Source organism: Parambassis ranga, unplaced genomic scaffold, assembly GCF_900634625.1.
Source record: "Parambassis ranga unplaced genomic scaffold, fParRan2.1 scaffold_24_arrow_ctg1, whole genome shotgun sequence".
NCBI lineage: Eukaryota > Metazoa > Chordata > Actinopteri > Ambassidae > Parambassis > Parambassis ranga.
The window spans coordinates 3,177,478-3,199,622 of record NW_021144797.1 but is presented as its reverse complement, the minus strand read 5'-3'; the positions used below and the strand labels follow the sequence as shown (position 1 = coordinate 3,199,622).

The 22,145-nt window shown below is 41.3% G+C and overlaps 1 protein-coding gene across 1 annotated transcript; it reads left to right on the top strand.

The window, feature by feature from the left end:
* Positions 1 to 2,709: 2,709 nt before the first annotated feature.
* Positions 2,710 to 5,379, top strand: LOC114430573 (kelch-like protein 10). Its single transcript, XM_028398648.1, has 4 exons — positions 2,710 to 3,141; positions 4,090 to 4,674; positions 4,801 to 4,950; positions 5,068 to 5,379. Exons 1-4 carry the CDS (start codon positions 2,725 to 2,727, stop codon positions 5,377 to 5,379), a joined length of 1,464 nt encoding a protein of 487 aa, XP_028254449.1. The 5' UTR covers positions 2,710 to 2,724.
* Positions 5,380 to 22,145: the final 16,766 nt, after the last annotated feature.

Below are 22,145 nucleotides of genomic sequence, written 5' to 3'. Positions count from 1 at the left end.
AAAGACATTTTTCCCCCCTGCAGACGTTACGCCCACAAAATGATGTCATTTTTTGTCTCTGACCGCCCGCTGATCCGCACTCCTGTTTCACAGGGTCCAGGCCGAACTTTGTCTTTCAAGGCTGTGCAGCAACCATGCTGTGATTGGTCGGAATTTATTGTGGGCGTGATGAAAGTGGAGAAGCGCAAGAGCCTCTCCAGGTATATAGGTAGGTGTATAAACAGCACTGATTCAACAGATTTAGATAAGACCATACTGGTTTTGCATGATGAGCAATAAAAGAAAGAAAGGCAAGTAAGGGTGATTTGTCACCAATAACTCCAGACAGCCATTCACACATACCAGATAGTGACTGTTATTACCATTCTATATACTCCTACATACCCGGGCATAATAGGCTCGTTAACAATGTCTGTATATCTTTGCTATTGTTACTTTTAATGTCTCATCTTCACAGATCATCACCGGACAGTTTGAAGTATCGCAGGCATATTGGAACACAGTAGATGTGCAAATGTGGTCATAAAGGCTAGCACAAACACTGAATCTTTGCTGTTGTTACTTTTAATGTCGCATTTTCACAACTCATCGCCGGACATCTCACGCTGTTGCAGGCATCCTCTCTGTATAATGCCCTCTTGCCATGGCACAAGTCCTTGTGGTGTGTTAAAAAACTCAGTAAAGTCTTTCCTTCTAGTTTAGTGGGCGGGCCGTATGAGGAGTTCTGCGCACACGCGTCTCGCGGAGTATGGTACCTCAGTGCGGAAAATACCTTTTTTTTGTATCTCTTACCACCCGTGGAGTGCGTTCTCCGCTCTTTGTCTCGCGGAGTATGGAACAGCCTTAAGACACTGTGCAGACGAGCTGACTCCAGTGCTCACAGACATCTTTAACACCTCTCTGGAGTCATGCCATGTGCCAGCCTGCTTCAAATCCTCCACCATTGTTCCAGTTCCCAAGAAGCCAAGGATCACTGGTCTTAATGACTACAGACCTGTGGCACTGACGTCTGTAGTCATGAAGTCCTTTGAGCGCCTGGTACTGTCCCACCTCAAGACCATCACAGCCCCCCTCCTGGACCCCCTGCAGTTCGCCTACAGAGCTAACAGATCTGTGGACGATGCTGTCAACCTGGCTCTTCACTACATCCTGCAGCATCTGGACTCCCCGGGAACCTACGCTAGGATCCTGTTTGTGGACTTCAGCTCTGCTTTCAACACAATCCGCCCAGCTCTCCTCCAAGACAAGCTGTCCCTGCTGCATGTTCCAGACTCCATCTGCCGGTGGATCGCTGACTTCCTGGCAGACAGGAGACAGCATGTGAGGCTGGGGACGAATGTCTCGGAAACAAGGACCATCAGCACCGGTACCCCCCAAGGCTGTGTACTTTCCCCTCTGCTCTTCTCCCTGTACACCAACTGCTGCACCTCCAGCCACCAGTCTGTCAAGCTGATTAAGTTTGCTGACGACACCACCCTCATTGGACTCATCTCAGACGGGGATGAGTCTGCCTACAGGATGGAGGTGGACCGTCTGGTGTCCTGGTGTGCAGACCTAACCCTAACAACCTGGAGCTGAATGCCCAAAAGACAGTGGAGATGACAGTAGACTTTCGGAAAGTGCCAGCTCCCCCCCTCACCCTGACTGACACCCCCATCTCCACAGTGGACTCTTTCCGCTTCCTGGGTACCACCATCACCCAGGACCTCAAGTGGGAGCTCACCATCAGCTCCCTCATCAAAAAGGCCCAGCAGAGGATGTACTTCCTGCGGCAGCTGAGGAAACTCAAGGTGCCAGCCAGAATGATGGTTCAGTTCTACACGGCCATCATTGAGTCCATCCTCACCTCCTCCATCACAGTGTGGTACGCTGGGGCCACTGCCAGGGACAGGCACAGACTGCAGCGTGTTGTGCGCTCTGCTGAGAAGGTGATCGGCTGCAGCCTGCCATCTATCGAGGACCTGTACGTCTCCAGGACTCTGAGGCTTGCAGGTCAGATCACAGCTGACCCTTCTCACCCTGGACACGGACTCTTTGAGCCACTCCCCTCAGGCAGGAGGTTACGGTCCATTCGGACCAGAACCTCACGCCACAAGAACAGCTTCTTCCCCTCTGCTGTTGGACTGTTAAACTGTAATTAATGCACTGCTCTGCACTGTCACTTCAGAAGGTCACTTTAGTATAGTCACTGCACAATGACGACTATTTGCACTGTTTTCACCATCTTGCACTACTTGCACACGAGTACCACCTCATCGATCCATGTGGTATCTATTACACTATTACATTATTACACTGTTCCATTCGTTCATATAAGGGTCTATGTTTACCATTACATCCGCCAAGTATTTTATGTTCTGTTCATTGTATGTCTCTTATGCCATGTCTGTCATGTAAATTTAGCCATACTTTAGTTTATTTACTTAATTTTATCTTAGTTTTATCTTATTGCATGTTAATTATTATATGTTCTTTGTATGCACCAATCACTAAGGCAAATTCCTAGTAATGTGAACCCCCTTCACTTACATGGCAATAAACACGATTCTGATTCTGATTCTGATAAATCCACCAGTGACTTAGTGACTAATTTTAGTATCTGTTTTAAAAACTGAAATGCATAAAAGTGGTTGTGGACCTTTTTCTGTGTCTTTCAGAGCTCTCTTCACACGCTGGTCTGAACCTGACAAGAAAGTCTACATTATTCCTGACCTATCCTCAGACATGATGGAGCTCATCATTGAGTTTGCATACACCGGCTCTGTTAATGTGACAGAGACCAATGCACGGAGGCTTTTCATGGCAGCTGATTACCTCAATATAATGGAGCTGGTGCAAATATGCTGCAACTTTTTTGAAAAGACGCTCTGCCCATACAACTGCATCGGCATCTGGCAGTTCACAAAAACCCACCACACCCCTGAACTGCACCTCAAGGCTTTCCACCATGTCCTCAGGCACTTTGAGGAAGTGGTTTTTGGCGAAGAGTTCCTGCAGCTCTCGGCCCAGGATGTCAGTGACATCATCAGCAGTGACAACCTCAATGTGAGACAGGAGGCAGCTGTGTTTGAGGCCATCATTCGGTGGATCACACATGAACCTCAGGAACAAGAAGGATACGCAGATCTTCTCTTGCCAAAGGTACTTTATATTATACATTATATAATTTTCACTTTATAGTTTAATCTATTTCAAGACGGTGACTGAAGGGTTATCAGTTATTTATTTATTTTTTATTTTAGATACTTTAGTAATCCCAGAGGGAAATGGTTTAAGGCTGCTGCAGTGTCATACAATGACTAGCAAGGTGCTCCACAGGCTAGGGTGAAGTGTCTTGCCCAAGGACACACAACGATGATGGCCAGTATAGCCATCCTTTACCCTTTTATAGGCCAGAAGTTGCAATACCATCTATTCTGTTGAGTGATAAATAGAAAGCAACACAGACTCAGTGACGCATTGTGCTCATGTGCATGCTGGTCTTCTGGGTGACTCTGAAAATGGAGGAGAATTTATGCAAATCATCACCTTTTCCAAAACCTTACTAAGCATTTGTGGTGTGACAACCTGCCTATGAAAGAGGAAAAACATGAAAATATAAGAAAACGAAACAAAAATGACTAAACCTCCTGTTAAAGCCAGGCGCTGGCACAAGCATTTATAATCATTTATTATTATTAGTACAAGTCCATAAACTAATAAGGAACATACACATGTAATGCTGGCTATTTACATAAGCTTTGTGTGCGGGTTAATGCAACTCAGACAATCAATAAGCTGATAATGATACTATGACTATGACAGATGAAGGGAGGAGAGTAATGAGAGGAATGAAAAAAATATATTAAAGATAAGACTTCAGAGAGGGCTCAGTCCATCTGACTGACTGCCACAATGTAGAACAAAGAGAATGAAGACCTCCTTTGTTCCGGTTGCTTAGCATTTCAAATAACTGACCATTATTTTATTGTTTTACTTGTTGTATTTATTGTGATGTTCTTTATTAGGAACCATGATTGTTTGTGTATTTTTATTTATTCTGACGCAGACTGTTAAGTTATATCCTCTTTATTCTCTGTATTGTTGTAGGTCAGGCTGAGCATGATGCCTACAGAGTACATACAGAGTCATGTGCTGTCCAATAAGCTGGTGACGGACAACTTGAGGTGCCAGGCCATGGTCTCTGAGGTCATCGAATGCAAAGACAGAATCCTCGGTCGGCCTCGTCTGCCTTCTGCCATCCTATTGGCCATTGGAGGCTGGAACAGCAGCAGGGATCTACCTAATGTAATCGAAGCATTTGACGTCCGTGCAAATCACTGGATGAACATAACAAACCTTTCTGAGCTTCCTCGCGCCTGTCATGGTGCAGCCTACCTCGGTGGGTATGTCTACTGTGTTGGTGGCATTGACCAGGTGTTCAAAGCCACCAATAGTGTGCGCAGGTTTGACCTGAGCACACAGACATGGCAAGAGGTGGCACCAATGCACTATCGCAGCGGTTATGTGAGCGTGACTGTGCTGAACGGGCGCATCTACGCCATGGGAGGTTACGATGGGCACACACATCTCAGCAGTGCCGAGTTCTACCAGCCAGAAACCAACCAGTGGCTTCAAATTGCACCCATGAATGAGCAGAGGAGCGACGCCAGCTGCACAGAACTCACCGGCAAGGTGGGTGGAACACAATGGAACATACCAGAGAACAGAAAGATCTGTTTACAAAACACTGCTGCCAGTTTGAGCCAACAAAAATGATAATTTCTTATTGTCCCCCCCACCCCCCCTTTTTGTATTCAGATCTTCATATGTGGTGGATCTGATGGGAATGAGTTCCTGCAAACAGCAGAGTGCTACAACCCAGAGACCAACCAGTGGACCCTGATCTCTCCCATGAGCAGCCGGCGCAGTGGACTAGGAGTCATTGCATACAACAACCATGTTTATGCAGTAAGTGCATGAAAGAAATGTGTGACCAGCTTACATCAGCGGTTTAAAGCAGCTAGTCTTTTATGTGACAATTGAATTGATAAGCGATGCATCTTCTTCTAATCTTTGACTCCAAAGGTTGGTGGCTCTGATGGAACAGGCTGTCTGCAGACCGCTGAGGTCTACAACCCTCACACCAACACCTGGTGCAATGTGTCCTACATGATGACCCCCTGCCGCGACTTTGGCATTGAAGTAGTTGAGGACAGGCTCTTTGTTGTCGGGAGATTCAATGGCTTCAACACCACCTCTAAGGTTGAGTACTATGACAGTGAGACGAATGAGTGGTCTCAGGCCTGCGACATGGACGTCGGCCGCAGCGATCTGAGCTGCTGTGTACTTTCTGGTCTTCCTAACATGGCCGCCTACACCATCCCTCGTGATTCGTGATTTCCGTAATTCTCGTATAAATATGTATGAATGAATGAATAAATGTATAAAGTGATGTAACAATACTGTCACAGTACCTGGCTGTAAATATATATCATCTGTCTATTCCACTCTTATGCAGTCTGCATGTATGTTTTAGGCTCACAGTTATGCTGTACACATCTGGATTACTAGACCTGTCCCATCCACCATACAGTATGGTACTGTTTGGGACCATGAGCTCTCTCTCACTTAGTGTCAATTACCTTTGAATTATGAAGCACTTTCTCCTTGGTAAAAGGAGTGTACCATTAAAACACTACTATTTATGTGCGGATTAAAGTTTGACAGGCTAAGTTTATTTTTTACCTAATGATCACTCACATCAAGCAGCTATGGTAGACATTTTTTAAAATAACAGTGTACGACTTTACAGTTTTGATTTACTCTTGCTGATTTCACCGTGTTATGTTGAACCACAGGAGGCGGCTGCTTTCAGAGACTTGGCTCTAACCCCCCCCCCCTTACCTACTCAGCACCAAACAGCAGGAGCTTATAGACAGCATTGGCAACTGCCTGGTGAACATATGGAACATTTGGCAGCTAGAGAGGCAGATGTAGAAACCAAAAAAAAAATAAATATCTAAAACTTTGTGGTAGAGTTCCTCAATGCCACAATGAACCCCAGAGCAATTTAAACAAACATATATGATTAGTACACTAATGTTTAACTTAAATATGTTTAAATATTATTGTTTTTGAGGCCAAAAAGAGTACCACACTTTGTAACAAAAGCTGGATTAATTAAAACAGCATGCAATAACCTTTCCCCTTTTTAAATAGAAAACTTTTCAAAATACTAAATGTAGGAGAAACCCCCGACTCCCTGCAACCTCTTATAAAACCTCGGTGTCCAGCCATTGACTCCAGCCACCAGTCTTACGTTTGAGGCATCATCTGTGGTAATACAGACGTTCTCCTGCATTAAATCCCACACAGCCACTACTTGCATCAGGCCTTTGTCAATGTTTTGCCCCGTGTGGTCTTTAGAAAAAAGAGAAGTCTGAAGACACTTTGTCTTCAGGGTGAATTCTGTGTCCGTGTAGCAGTCAAATATTCTGCTGTATGAACATCTTGTGCAACTTTGTCACAGCATTTATCAAAAGTCGCAGGCAGTGCAACTCTGAACTGGTGACGAGATGGCGTGTGTAATGCTTGTCCAAAAGAGTCACCAGTTTCTCCAACCCCGGGTTGCTAACGGTGCTGATTGAGCACGTCTTTGCTAGCGTGAATGTGACGGCCTCCGTGATTCCTTGGTGTCTCCAGAGCTGGTTGGTGAGTCTGTTGCATTATAAAGAGTGCACTCGATGGATGCTGTTAGGGATGACCTTCTGGATCCTTATGTTCATCTTCCCGGGTTCTTTGATTAAGCAGAAATGGACAATATCTGGTCTCAAAATTACTATTTATTCTAACAATGAAAAAGGCAAATTCTGAGTCACAAGAACAGAGATCTCTGTGGTTGCCCAGCACTAAAGGCTGTTCCATACTCCGCGAGACAAAGAGCGGAGAACGCACTCCACGGGTGGTAAGAGATACAAAAAAAAGGTCTTTTCCGCACTGAGGTACCATACTCCGCGAGAAGCGTGTGTGCAGAACTCCTCATACGGCCCGCCCACTAAACTATAAGGAAAGACTTTACTGAGTTTTCTAACACACCACAAGGACTTGTGCCATGGCAAGAGGGCATTATACAGAGAGGGTGCCTGCAACAGCGTGAGATGTCCGGCGATGAGTTGTGAAAATGCGACATTAAAAGTAACAATAGCAAAGATTCAGTGTTTGTGCTAGCCTTTATGACCACATTTGCACATCTACTGTGTTCCAATATGCCTGCGATACTTCAAACTGTCCGGTGATGAGCTGTGAAGATGCAACATTAACCCTCATGCGTTGTTCGGGACATTTTTGTCCTCTGAGAGAAATTTTTCTGTTTATTTTGGCCATAACTTTGTCAATATGTGGACAAATTGAATCATTTTTCCTCAATAAGCTTAATTTTACATAAATTTTGTTAATATGATTTTAAAATTTTTCATAGGTCAACGGTACACTGTGGGCAAATTTTACCCCCTAATGTGTTGTTCGGGGACAAAAACGTCCCCTAACTTTAACGGTTTTATAAATATATTAGATAAATATTTTTTTGAAATTTTTTTGCATAGACCTTTTAATTAACTTCAGTTCTAATCAACAGTAGTGAAAAAATCATTTTCCCCCAGGATTTTAACCCTTTAATCACCAATTTTATAAGGGGTGGTGCTGAAAATTGAAAAAAAAAAACACTAAATGGCTCATTTTTAATAGAAAAGGTGAATGTGGACTGGATTCTTTTGAACCTTTATTACAGTCTTGGTCATGTCAAACATCAGTAAAAAAATTGACTTGATTGCATTATTAGTTTTTGCACAGCACTGGATTTTCTTTTTTTCTCCCTAATGTGTTGTTCGGGGACAAAAACGTCCCCTAACTTTAACGGTTTTAAAAATATATTAGATAAATATATTTTTGAATTTTTTTTGCATAGACCTTTTCATTAACTTCAGTTCTAATCAACAGTAGTGAAAAAATCATTTTCCCCCAGGATTTTAACCCTTTAATCACCAATTTTATAAGGGGTGGTGCTGAAAATTGAAAAAAAAAACACACAAAATGGCTCATTTTTAATAGAAAAGGTGAATGTGGACTGGATTCTTTTGAACCTTTATTACAGTCTTGGTCATGTCAAACATCAGTAAAAAAATTGACTTTATTGCATTATTAGTTTTTGCACAGCACTGGATTTTCTTTTTTTCTCCCATTTTGTCCCATAGACTTACATTATAAACACACTTTTTTTGACTGCACAGCCATGGCACTAAATAATCATGCATTCTTGATTGTTGGTGGTTTACCCTGTTGGTAGGAGGTAACATTTGTGATTTTTACAGTTAACAACTTAATTACCATATTAACCCTTTACCTGCAGGCCTGTGCTCATGTACTGTAGTTTCTGGCTTAAGTATATGGAGTTATAGGGAGTATTGTAGCACATAATTGTGTGTCTACACACTGTGTGTGTATGTTAGAGAGGAAGAGAGCCATTTGCACACTGTCAGGGAAGGAAAGTCAGGAAAATAAAGTTACTAAGTAAGTGAAGTGTACCTAATTCAGACGTACAACGGCAATGCATAAGCATGTAAAATGAAAACATCCAGGAGTTCTGGCGTCTGAAGTTGTGGATGGGTAAAATAGCTGTTTTTTTTTTTTTTTTTTAGCTTTCGGAAAACACGTCCTCCAGTAGAGTGACTTTACTTTTAGGTTAGTGTCTCAGTTGAGATCACTGAATTAGTCTAAGTGAGGTCTAAGTGCCCCTTTTCCATGGTGTGTTGCGCTCCACACGACCATACGTACATGTGCATGTTACTAAATAGACACCATAGATAGATAACTTGATAACATAATAAATAATCATTGACTAACCAAATCTAATCTACAGTTTAGTCCCCTACTAAAATTAGTATTAAAAGTAGTTTAGTAAAGTAAAGTAAAGTAAATTTGTTGCAGCCCTAAAAGTAAGTGCCGGGCCCTTTGATGCTGAGAGGTTCAGACTAAACAAAACAAAAACACTAGTGGACTTGCATGCATCCTCCTGGTCATTTAATGGTGACAAGAGCAGCAAGCAGCATGAAGAGAGGATTCACCTGTGCATGAGTGAAGGATTCACTTGTGAACGAATGAAGGATTCGCTTGTGAACAAGTGACGGATCTACTTGTGCAGCCTTCACAGCTTCACAGCCTGGCCCTTCATAGAGCCAGGCTGCACAATCATTTCCAGAGATTGTGCACAAGTGAATCCTCTCTTCATGTTGCTTTCTGCTCTTCTCACCATCAAATGACCACAAGGTCACATGTAAGACCACTTGCCTTTTTGTTTTGTTTAGTCTGCACCTGTAGACATCAAAGGGCCACACGTGCATAGCAACACTTTCTTTGTTTTTGTTTACTATGAAGACTCTGTGGTTGTGTGTACTCACAGACAACAAGATCAGTGTGCAAATGGCTCTCTTCCTCTCTAACATACACACACAGTGTGTAGACACACAATTATGTGCTAAAATACTCCCTATAACTCCATATACAAGCCAGAAACTACACTACATGAGCACAGGCCTGCAGGTAAAGGGTTAATATGGTAATTAAGTTGTTAACTGTAAAAATCACAAATTTTACCTCCTACCAACAGGGTAAACCACCAACAATCAAGAATGCATGATTATGTAGTGCCATGGCTGTGCAGTCAAAAAAAGTGTGTTTATAATGTAAGTCTATGGGACAAAATGGGAGAAAAAAAGAAAATCCAGTGCTGTGCAAAAACTAATAATGCAATAAAGTCAATTTTTTTACTGATGTTTGACATGACCAAGACTGTAATAAAGGTTCAAAAGAATCCAGTCCACATTCACCTTTTCTATTAAAAATGAGCCATTTTGTGTGTTTTTTTTTCAATTTTCAGCACCACCCCTCATAAAATTGGTGATTAAAGGGTTAAAATCCTGGGGGAAAATGATTTTTTCACTACTGTTGATTAGAACTGAAGTTAATTAAAAGGTCTATGCAAAAAAATTTCAAAAAAATATTTATCTAATATATTTTTAAAACCGTTAAAGTTAGGGGACGTTTTTGTCCCCGAACAACACATTAGGGAGAAAAAAAGAAAATCCAGTGCTGTGCAAAAACTAATAATGCAATCAAGTCATTTTTTTTACTGATGTTTGACATGACCAAGACTGTAATAAAGGTTCAAAAGAATCCAGTCCACATTCACCTTTTCTATTAAAAATGAGCCATTTTGTGTGTTTTTTTTTCAATTTTCAGCACCACCCCTTATAAAATTGGTGATTAAAGGGTTAAAATCCTGGGGGAAAATGATTTTTTCACTACTGTTGATTAGAACTGAAGTTAATGAAAAGGTCTATGCAAAAAAAATTCAAAAATATATTTATCTAATATATTTTTAAAACCGTTAAAGTTAGGGGACGTTTTTGTCCCCGAACAACACATTAGGGAGAAAAAAAGAAAATCCAGTGCTATGCAAAAACTAATAATGCAATCAAGTCAATTTTTTTACTGATGTTTGACATGACCAAGACTGTAATAAAGGTTCAAAAGAATCCAGTCCACATTCACCTTTTCTATTAAAAATGAGCCATTTTGTGTTTTTTTTTTTCAATTTTCAGCACCACCCCTTATAAAATTGGTGATTAAAGGGTTAAAATCCTGGGGGAAAATGATTTTTTCACTACTGTTGATTAGAACTGAAGTTAATTAAAAGGTCTATGCAAAAAAATTTCAAAAAAATATTTATCTAATATATTTTTAAAACCGTTAAAGTTAGGGGACGTTTTTGTCCCCGAACAACACATTAGGGTAGTGTTTGCGAACAATGCATGAGGGTTAAAAGTAACAATAGCAAAGATATACTGTTAACGAGCCTATTATGCCTGGGTATGTAGGAGTATATAGAATGGTAATAACAGTCACCATCTGGTATGTGTGAATGGCTGTCTGGAGTTATTGGTGACAAATCACCCTTACTTGCCTTTCTTTCTTTCTTTTATTGCTCATCATGCAAAACCGGTATGGTCTTATCTAAATCTGTTGAATCAGTGCTGTTTATACACCTACCTATATACCTGGAGAGGCTCTTGCGCTTCTCCACTTTCATCACGCCCACAATAAATTCCGACCAATCACAGCATGGTTGCCGCACAGCCTTGAAAGACAAAGTTCGGCCCGGACCCTGTGCACAGGAGTGCGGATCAGCGGGCGGTCAGAGACAAAAAATGACGTCATTTTGTGGGCGTAACGTCTGCAGGGGGGAAAATGTCTTTGTCTCGCGGAGTATGGATCCAGCTTAAGGCAGGAGAACAACATCCTCTTTTACAAAGACTTTTCATCCTATCTTGAGAACCATAAAATGACATGTCCTCCCCTAATTCTGCACCAATGGGGTCAACTCAGCTGCTATTTACTTTACCTTATTTGGTAATGGTTAAACCTGAGAGTCAGAAGAAAAACAGGAAGGAAATAGCAGGGGGTCCCACTCTGTTGATAATAAGTTGAACATAATTTCCCCCACAGGAATGATCACGTTCCCATAAGAGCGTGACTTTATGACGCGCCATAAAAGCTTACACCTCTTCCCCCATGTAAGTTCACTTCAAGTCCTGAAATCTCATAAGCTGTGGGTCAGATCTGGAGGTGACCAGGAAAACAAACTCACGGGAGGGGCACCCATTTTAGCGTCGTAACATGGGGTCTAGGAGATGAACACATTCTTTCTGTCAAGATCTCGAGTTACAACCTTAGCTTGATATCAACCAGAGCTGTTTCCAAAGAGCAGAAAAACAACTGACAGAGGGACTACAGTACAAAGTCTATGAGAAGAAGGGAATTCCACACTTCTCAATACATTCAGTGTACCTGGCTTATTTTGATCTTCTATAAAACTTGTAACAATTCACCTGTTTTTTAAAATCAGGAGAACGCCACAACGCACTATTCTCACAGGCGGGTCTTATTTTGCTCCTGCTGATTTATCTGTTAATAAAAACTGCCAGGCTAGGCCACACACACCACACCAAAATCCCAATAATATTTACAAAAACACAGAGGAGCCAGAGATCGATTGTTTAGAGTTCACGCTGCATTGCAGGCAGAGCACAGGTGATCTCAGGCGATCTCACCAAATTCCAGTTTTTCGGGTAAAATCCTTTTTAGTTCTGGGGTAATCCACTGTCTTTTATAAATCCACAATGTCCGTAGATACCACTCAAACCGCAGTAAATCCAGCCAGGGAAAAGGCCCAAACGCTGCTCCACATGCCGGCGTCTTACAGGAAAAAAAACACTCTTCCACCTTTTTCTTCCGTGTGTCTCCTGTGCCCTCCCGTGTGTCCTCCGTAGAGACATTTAAAAGTTCCGCACAGGGATCCCACACCTCCGCAGCGTAGATTGGCAGGTGACAAATATACATACATGACATTTATATGCGATGAAAAATAATAACTTCTGTTCTCTCATTTCTAAAACAGCCATGTAAAAAGGTGATTATGAGGCAACCTTTACAAACTTACTACACATAAACACTCATAAAAACACATTATATTAGTATGTATAGAGTAATAAACACAAGAATGAAAACTTCATGTTAGGGACACACTTCTAGATATGTGGACCCACACTACATGATACCATACAGAATAAAATCTTTCACCCGACACTATATATTGTCAGTCCATAAGTAGTAATAGTAATTTGATAGTAATCAAAACAAAGATGAGCAGCAGGGGCTAATGAAGTCAATGAGCACAGGAGAGTTCAGGGGCCGGACTGCAGGTCAGCATGCAGGTCTGGAGACCTGCAAAGAGAGAGAGAGGGAGAGCGAGAGCGAGGCACAAAACTATTAGGAAGACAGTAAACACAGATTATGAGATGATATTACCAGTATGAGCCAGACTAATGAGAGTAGAGGAGAGATCAAAGGGTGAGAAGGAAACTGCTCCGTGGATCATGTTTGTGCCCCCCGACAGCGTAGGCCTAGAGTAGCATAGCTGTGCTAAATGTTAAGTTTTTATCGGCCCTATGACACCTGTTATACCTGTTGCTGAGGCGACTAACTATATGTAATATAGCAAGAGCAATTTTGCATGAGAAATACAGCAGAGAGAGATTACTGATTTTTTTTACCCAGATTACAGGCGCTCTTTGGGGCTCTATAAGCGACCGGGGGCCCTAAGCCACCGCATAGTTCGCTTATGCCTTGGGCCGGGCCTGCTCTGAGGTTCCTCATGTTAGGTGAAAGATTTTATTTTGCATGATGTTGTTATGTGGTGTGGGTCCACATATCTAGAAGTGTGTCCCTAACATGAAGTTTTCATTTCTGTATGCATATTACTGTAATGTGTTTTATGAGTACTTATGTGTTAAGTAAGTTTTACAGAAGATCAAAGGAAGACAGGTATACTGAATGTATTGAGAAGTGTGTAATTTCATTCTTCTCATAGACTTTTGTAATTAATTTCCTCTGTTAGCTGTTGTCTGCTCTTCGGAGACAGCTCTGGTTGATATCAAGCTAAGGTTGTAAATCCGGATCTTGACAGAAAGGATGTGTTCATCTCCATGACCCCATTTTACGACCCACCCTTCCTGAGAGTTTGTCTTCCTGGTCACCTCCAGATCTGACCCACAGCTTATGAGATTTTAGGACTTAAAGTGAACTTACATGGGGGAAGAGGTGTAAGCTTTTATGGGGCGTCATAAAGTCACTCGTATGGGACAGTGATCATTCTCGTGGAGAACTTATCTTCAACTTAGGTTTACGATTGACAAAAGGGGACCCCCTGCTATTTCCTTTCTGTTTTCTCCTGACTCTAAGGTTTAACCATTACCAAATAAGGTAAACTGTCAGGGTCCCAGTGTGAGCCAGGGCGGTTGCTTTGTATTTTGTTTGATTATGTTTGCCTTTTAGTTCCGGCCTTATTTTGAAATCACTGACTCCCCTCTCATTTCAGGTGTCTTGACTGCCCCCTCCTTGTGTTCTTCCTCCTTCTCCTGGTGATCACCTGCTCCTCCCTAATGTGCCTCACCTGTGTCCCTTTGTCTGCCCTGATCCCTGTGTATATAGTCTGTGTCTTCCCCTCACTTGGTGCCAGTTCGTCTCGTCTACAACCTGACCAGTCGTCCAGTTCTCCAGTAGCCTGAGTATTTTTCTGAGCCTTGTATTTTTGTATTTTGTCTGCCTAGTGTAATTTTTGAGACCTTTTGAGTTTGTGTTTTTGAGAACCTTGGTGACTCTACCCTGTGTGTTTTTTCCCTCCTGCCGGCTTGTGCCGCGCTTATGTTTTGCCCTGAGGTCTGGTACCTTTGAACTGTGTTTTTGGGCACAATAAACTATTTTAATTTAACCCTCTGCCGGTCTCCCGTCTTGCACTTGAGTCCGTCCGCAACCTCCCTGACATAAACTAAATATCAGTTGAGCTGACCCCATTGGTGCAGAGTTAGGGGAGGACATGATTTTATGGGATCTCAAGATAGGATAAAAGGTGTTTGTAAGGTATGCATTTTGTTCTCTGGCTGTGAGGCCAGGCAACCACAGAGATCTCTGTTTGTGTGACCCAGAATTTACTTCTTTACTGTTAGAATAAATTGTAATTTTGAGACCAGATATTGTCAACTTCTTCTTACAGTTTTTTCTGATTGCTTAAACACTATCAATGATTCTTATAGCACAATTTCTAAAACTATTAATAGTTATAGCAAAATCACTCACTGAGTTTGCAAAACTAAAAGCAAAAAAACTGATTTACACTCAATTTGCACTTTTAGTGCAAAATTAGGAGTGTGTTGATCATTTGGAAATTGTGTGTAAAGCAGTGAGTTGTGTTTACAGTTCAGCAAAAAGAGTGCTGTGAAGTGGATTATATTTATACATTTGTAAATTGTGTGTTACAAAAGTGTAAACTGAGTGTAAAGCAATGTTTTTGCTTTTAGTTTTGCAAACTCAGTGAGTGATTTTGCTATAACTATTAATCGTTTTAGAAATTGTGCTATAAGAATCATTGTTAGTGTTTAAGCATTCAGAAAAAACTGTAATACCATCAGTGTGTAGTTGGCACATTGTGTGCTTAGTAATATGATGGTTTGTGTTAACTGTTTGGTACAAAAATACAATTTTTACAAAGGTTTGAAGAGTTAAGCAAGATGTATTAGCTTTTCCAAGAGGCCTACAATAGCTGTGTCCCAATTCAGGGTCTGCATCCTTCGGAGTGTGCATTTTAAGGCCGCATATGTCACAACGCTGCCCGAAGGCTGTCCCAATTCACCAAAATTCGAAGGGTCCTTAAAATGCGTCCTCCAAATGCGTCCTCCTTTTGCCTGAATTTGGAGGATGCATCCCTACCATCCCTCGTGGCCTTACATATCCCAAGATGCTTTGCGGGCCTATTTTTTTCAACAGTAAAATGACGGACCAAGCGAGCGGCAGCGGCAGGAGTGCCGAATTCACATTTAAATGTAAGTAAAGGGCAGTAATTCGAGGTATTTTTAAAATGCTAGTGACAGCGGCATTAAAAGAAAAATGAGTTTTATATTTACAAACATGACGTCCTGTTGATACGAGGCGCTGTAAACTAAACGTTTTGATTGAATGTTGTTTCTTGACTGTTTACTGTAGTATAGTATAAAGTATAGTTCACTTGAGGAGCAATATTATCATTATTATATCAAACGGTCATTCTGCCTGTTGTCATTTTGTTGTAGGAGGAGCAGAGGGAAACAGAAGAAACCTGACAATTGATAACGGAGGAGATGAGGCTGGAGAGGGAGAGAGAGGGAGAGGGGGAGAGAGAGAGAGAGAGGGAGAGAGAAAGGGAGAAAGAACGGACAGACCTCAGCTCATTGGAGAGGATGGTGGACAGCAGTGATTTTTTTTATGTTCTGTGTTATTTAAATGGTTACTTATTAAATTGTATATTAAATTGTTCTTGTCTTTGTGTTCTTAAACTCTTCTAACCTTGTTACATTATGTGTTTTTATTACCTATTTATAATTTAAGTAAACATTTAAACAACATCTCAGTAACAACAGTAAATCATTTATTGTTCTGTTATGTACAATATTTACGAAGATACAGTTTGAACATTTCTAACTATTTACCAGTGGGCATTATGAAAATGTACAATTTATTATTTATAAAAGATCAGCAGAAAATACTATTTACAAAGAACATATATATAAATGTTTGGCTGAGCAGGAGTCCTTGGTGGTGCTGCTGGACTGGATGGTGCCACGGTGAAGACCTTGGAGTCCTCTGGCTGTGAGTGGGACATCATCTGCGTCAAATCAAACGTTTAGTTTACAGCGCCTCCTATCAACAGGACGTCATGTTTGTAAACATAAAACTCATTTTTTTTTAATGCCGCTGTCACTAGCATTTTAAAAATACCTCAAATTACTGCCCTTTACTTACATTTAAATGTGAATTCGGCACTCCTGCCGCTGCCGCTCACTTCGTCCGTCATTTTATTGTTGAAAAAAATAGGCCCGCAAAGCATCTTGGGATATGTAAGGCCACGAAGGATGGTAGCAATGCATCTTCCAAGTTCAGGCAAAAGGAGGACGCATTTGGAGGACGCATTTTTAGGACCCTTCGAATTTTGGCGAATTCGGACAGCCTTCGCGCAGCGTTGTGACGTAAGCGGCCTTAAAATGTGCACTCCGAAGGATGCAGACCCTGAATTGGGACACAGCTACAGTGACATTTTCTGTGCCAACATGGTGCCAGCATGGCCTCTATGTTGGTGGGAGGGGGTTGATACAAACAGAGGGCGGAGCTTCAAAGTGAATGATAAACTTCCTCTCAGTAAACAGTACGACTCAGTGTGTGTCTGACTGCTACAGACAACTTTCCAGCAGGACGTGTGGATCCACTGCAGCAGGACTACAGTAAGTTTCAGCAGCTCTGTGTTCTTCTTGTCTTTTCCTCTATAACTGCATGTAAAGTTAGAAATGTGAGTCCCTGGTTAGTGTAACTAGTTTATTCCTTTCTAGTGTTTTTGTACGCGACCTGGATACCCTCCCCGTGAACCTGGAAGTTTGACGGTGCTAACGGGAGTTGCTAGGCGCATTTGCATTCAGAGCTTAGCCAGATTCCAGCGAATCTGTGTGAACAGGGTCTAAAATAACATGATACAGCTACCAGAGGTTTGCTAGTGTTTCCATGCATTGTCGGTTAGATTATAGAGACAGTAGAAAGTTTGTCTGAAAGGTGAAGCATTGCTGAGAGCTACAAAGTCCACCTGCAGTAAGGACACAGTGGACAGTTCCATCATCAGACAGTGTACTTTATTCAGAAAACTGCACTGTTCACTGTTTAATGTCCAAAAGTGCAGGAAGTGTCCCTCACTGTTTTGTGTTATTATTTCAAGTTTAAATGTGTAACTGGGCACAGTGTTATCATGTGAAATCCAAACCCAGATGTAGACCTCATCCTCACCCTGGTCCCTGTAACCGTTGCCTCTGCGCTTTCTAATTTACTGAACACTGAGTTTTATTCCAGTGTTTGATCACAATCATGTGCACAACTTCAGTTTCATGTTGTTTTTACTTTGAGCTGTTACGATGTAAATTGTTACACACTCAGCTTCAGTATCTTCCTGGTGTGTCCTCATAGATAATGGACTTCTCACTAGAAGAATTAGAGTCTCCTGAGAGCCTGGAGGTTATGCAGCTCATCAACTCTCTAAAATTATTGTTTTTGTCATCACACTATACTGTGCATGTGTGTGTTGTAGGACAGCTGTTGTGACCCTGCTGTATCCAGGGAGGACCTCCGCAGGCAACTTGTAGAGATTGAATGTAAAGTTGTGGACATGCTCTTAAACTCGAGGCCATGGAAAAGGAAATGGCTCTTCTTACACAGTAGTTACACGAGAACGAAGAAAATCTGAGAGAACTGAACGAGGCCCTCTAATGACGGCTGTCAGAGAAGAAGGTAACTATTGACATGACAAATCATTTCACACGTGATGTGTCACACATACAACTAAACACTGTGTTTTTTCTTACTCGGATTGATGCTGAGCAGCTGTAAGTGGAGGATCCTGGGGAAGAAATCAAACGTCCTGTCAGGGATTGTGAGATGGCGGACACAAATGCAGACTTAGCCGGAGGTGAAAACAAACTCAGTTCCTTTAATGCTAGCCAGGGTTCAGTACACGGGTGATCAGTCAGCGAGGCAAAGGTACAAACAAACAAAAGGCAAAACCGTAGTCAAGAATCCAAGCAGGGTCAAAACACTAGAGAATCCCAACATAGGGCTGAATACTGAAACACCAAAAAAACTCACGACAAACCAACAGGCTGTAGTAAGGCTGGGACACTGAAACACACAGACTTTATACAAAGGAGGGAGGGAAGACAATAGGACACAGGTGAGGCACATTAGGGTGGAGCAGGTAATCAACAGGAGGAGGAGGGAACACACATGGAAGGGGAAGTCAAAACACCAGAAACAAGAGGGAGAACAGTGACTACAAAATAAAACAGGAAATAACTGGTAAAACTGGAACTAATGCAACAGAAAATGAACTACAAAATAAAAGACCTGGCTGAAACCATAAAACGTCCCCGTATTGGCTGACAACCAACACAGAAGCACAGGGTGGCTGCGTGAGAGGAAGCAGCCATTGTTAAAGCAGTGTGTCATTTCTTTCATGTCTGCATGTTATTTGTTTATTTTTGCTGTGTTTTTGAGGAAAATACTGTTTTCCAAAATTCATTCTTATTTGATTCACTTTCTTAGCAATTCATTGATTCGAATGAACAAACTCAGTCAAACCTCAATCACATGACAACCGTTCTGCTAAGCTGTTCTTTTGTGTTACTGTACTTACATTAAATATAACAAGTCACTTCACAGTGTTCTTTAATCGTGGTAAAACCATCATAAAAACATCTGAGCAGCAGCAGCATAAATCACACATTCAACATGTAAACATCAACAAATGAAAACAGTCCCTTTGAATTAGGACTCCTTCTGGAGACAAAGAAGCTGAGCATCAGGTTTGCAGTCATTTCAGGAGGAGGAGGAAGATTTGTTAAAACTATTCATGATTCCATCGTTTTGCTTTTTTGCCCAAACACCAGTTTCCTTAATGTGTAACGAGCTGATAATGTTCAGAGAGGTGGGTGTGTACGTGCTCGTAGCATGATAATAGACTGAACCAGAGGTCTGGCAGACAGTATTGCTTGACCCGTGTGGATTCTCAGTTAGTGGAGAGGCTTTTCCACTTTTCTGCAATCACTCCACCCACTCCAAAATTCTGACCAATCACACAACAGTATTTAAATATGACCCCAGAAAAAAAGTTGTGCTCAGAGGAGGAGAACATGCTGTGAGACCTCCCAAACACACTGTTGTTTTGTTTGGACTCTTTCTTGGTAATAGAAATAAACAGAACATATGAGAAGAGTTTGTAAAACACTGATGGGAGTAATAACAACATTACACCCAGCTGACACTTTATTATGTACACCTGTTCAACACAATGTATTAATAATGGATGATCCAAGAAGTAAGAAGCAGCAGCAGTGTCTCCAGTGGAGCTCACAGCAGGATCCTCCTCCTATTATTCAGAGACGTGTTTGAAAATCTCAGCAGTCAAAGACACAAGTGGCAGCTGTCCATGGTGCTGATCAGGACCCTCACAGTGATGCAGTCAGGCTCTCTGTCTGATGTGTGTTGCTGCATGCACACAGGGAAATTCTATTCTTCCTCTTCTAGTTGATGCAGAATAAGAAGCAGGAGCTCATCACACTGTGAGCTGATATTAGTGACTCTACGCTCAATAAGAGACTTATATACTTATAAGACTTATAACAAAAGTCCACATCTGCCTCCTACATGGGTCCAGCTGATGTTACACACTAAGTACACACTAAATTCACTGTGCTGACGTCATTTCATCACAAAGTGTCTGTAAAATGATGTCAGATGTGAAAAGAGGTAAGGAAATGCTCAATATCATCTTCATCAGTCAATTTTTGCAATTCTGGTTCTGTTTAGCTTGTGGGCCAAAAAACACATTTTAAAACAGAAGCTGTGGACCATATAAAATCCGACATCCAAACAGGACTACACATTCCATCAAATGACACCATCATATGTAGCACTGAGGTCTGAATGATTTCAGCTGAGCTGTGCAGGTCCTCTAAAGCCATCATTTACCGGTAGTCCAAATTGTTGTGTATTTTGGTCCCTACAGGTAACCGTAGTTACATTGTAGGTAAGCATGTAATGTTTTGAGTATGCAGAGCCATCGCAACACGGTAGGCAAACCAGGCAATTGGGCCCTAAGACGGACGGTCAGTTAGCCCCACCATTCAACTACAGCTGTTTTGGCCCAGTACATTGACACATTCAGACTCCCCCCTCGCCCCGCCCCCACGGGGCCCTGTGACGGCACTGCTGGAAGCAGAGAGGAGCGGCTCGTTCAAAATAAAGGAGGAAGCACACACACTGCAGGCTGCAAGGAAAGACGGCAAAAGTAAGGAGGAGGAGAAGGAAGAGGCGAAACAGGAGAGAGGGAAGAGTCTGTGACACAGCTCAGCCTCATCTTACTCCACCACACTGTCTTTTTTCACATTGTATCACAAAACACTTTTAGAGACAAAGTGCTTTACGTCACTACAGTCTCCTTCATACTGCAGCCTGAATGTTAACTGTGAGTCGCTCTGCATACAAACGTCTGCTAAATGAGTTACAACGTCAATATAATGACATGATATAAAATGTAAATGTATATAATAAAAACGTAAATGAAGCTGTAAAGTAGCTTGTTAGCTCACGCAGCAACAGTGTGTAGCTGCTATTATAGACTTAATTTGAATTTATTAATTGACAATGGTCTACACATAATCAGGGTGCAGACGCAACGGTCTATGTTAACCCGCAGGGCACCCTTTGATTTTGGCTACGTTCGTACTCCTAGGGCCCAAACGTGTGCCTCTCTTAAAAGTGCTATAACAATGTCATATATAAATATTTTTTTTTACATTTTTTTATTTCTTTTCAGCAATGTCAGACCTTTTTCGTCATAAAAAACATAGAATTCATAAACAGAAAAACTGAAAATATGCAAGATTTTTAAAACTCAGGTGGCAAGTGGGTCACTTGATATGAGGAATTTACAGCCTTGACTTAGTCAATAATTGATAACTAAATTGATTTTGATGCATTATTATTATTGCAGTAAGCCATTATTCGAAAAACCCACACTCGGACTCCTAGGGCCCAAGCGTGTACCTCTCTTAAAAGTGCTATAACAATGCCATATATAAATATTTTCTTTTCAATTTTTTTAATTTCTTTTAAGCAATGTCAGACCTAACCATAGATATAAAGTTTTTTTATGTATTTATTCTATTAATGTCATAAAATGGATGATTTTTTGGAAGAAAACAGAAAATACGCAATATTTTTACAAGTACAATAACAATGTCATTTATAAATATTTTATAAATTCACTGCATCAAATTTTTTAACCCTTTAAACCCTAGCCATACTAAGGGTAAAAAACGCCTAAAAAGACATTCCCTAAGAAAATAAAGAAATGCACCACAATAATAATGTGCATATGCATGTTCTTGGTGTCTAGGGACATCTAGGGACCTTAAAAACATTGTGTCTATTAGTATGCCTGAGTTAATTAGAATAATCTAAAGGAGAAATGTAAGGTTTCTATCCTCACCTGAGTTTTTTTCTTATTTGACAGAGGAAAACACTATGCCAACAATGATTCTATGTACACAGATGCCATTGATCACAATCAGCTATTCCTTGGCTACAAATATACCAAATTTGATAGAATTTGAACAAAGAGTCAAAGTCTTCACGAAGGTTTTAGTAAGGATATCACCAGGCGGACACTCAGTTTGGCACCATAGTGCCATTTCCAATGGGAACTGGCTGGAAAATACAACTTACATCCATTACACTAGTCTATTGCCTTCTACTGGAGCTTTTCAGTATTTATTTTACCTTGTGCTTCGTCAACTTCTACCATTGTGCACAGTATAAAATCAATAGAAAAAACGTCAAAATGTATGATTTTGTCGCCAAATAGAGTAGTTGATAGCACTTTATAATAACTGCACACTAACTGCAGACTAACTATTTACTTATGC

What these genes read in the sequence shown, in the direction of transcription:
- LOC114430573 (XM_028398648.1), top strand. Translation starts at nt 2,725, where the DNA reads ATGATGGAGCTCATCATTGAGTTTGCATACACCGGCTCTGTTAATGTG. An exon ending in GCACAGAACTCACCGGCAAG is followed by an intron (nt 4,675 to 4,800) that starts GTGGGTGGAACA and finishes TTTTGTATTCAG; the next exon opens with ATCTTCATATGTGGTGGATC. An exon ending in ACAACAACCATGTTTATGCA is followed by an intron (nt 4,951 to 5,067) that starts GTAAGTGCATGA and finishes TTGACTCCAAAG; the next exon opens with GTTGGTGGCTCTGATGGAAC.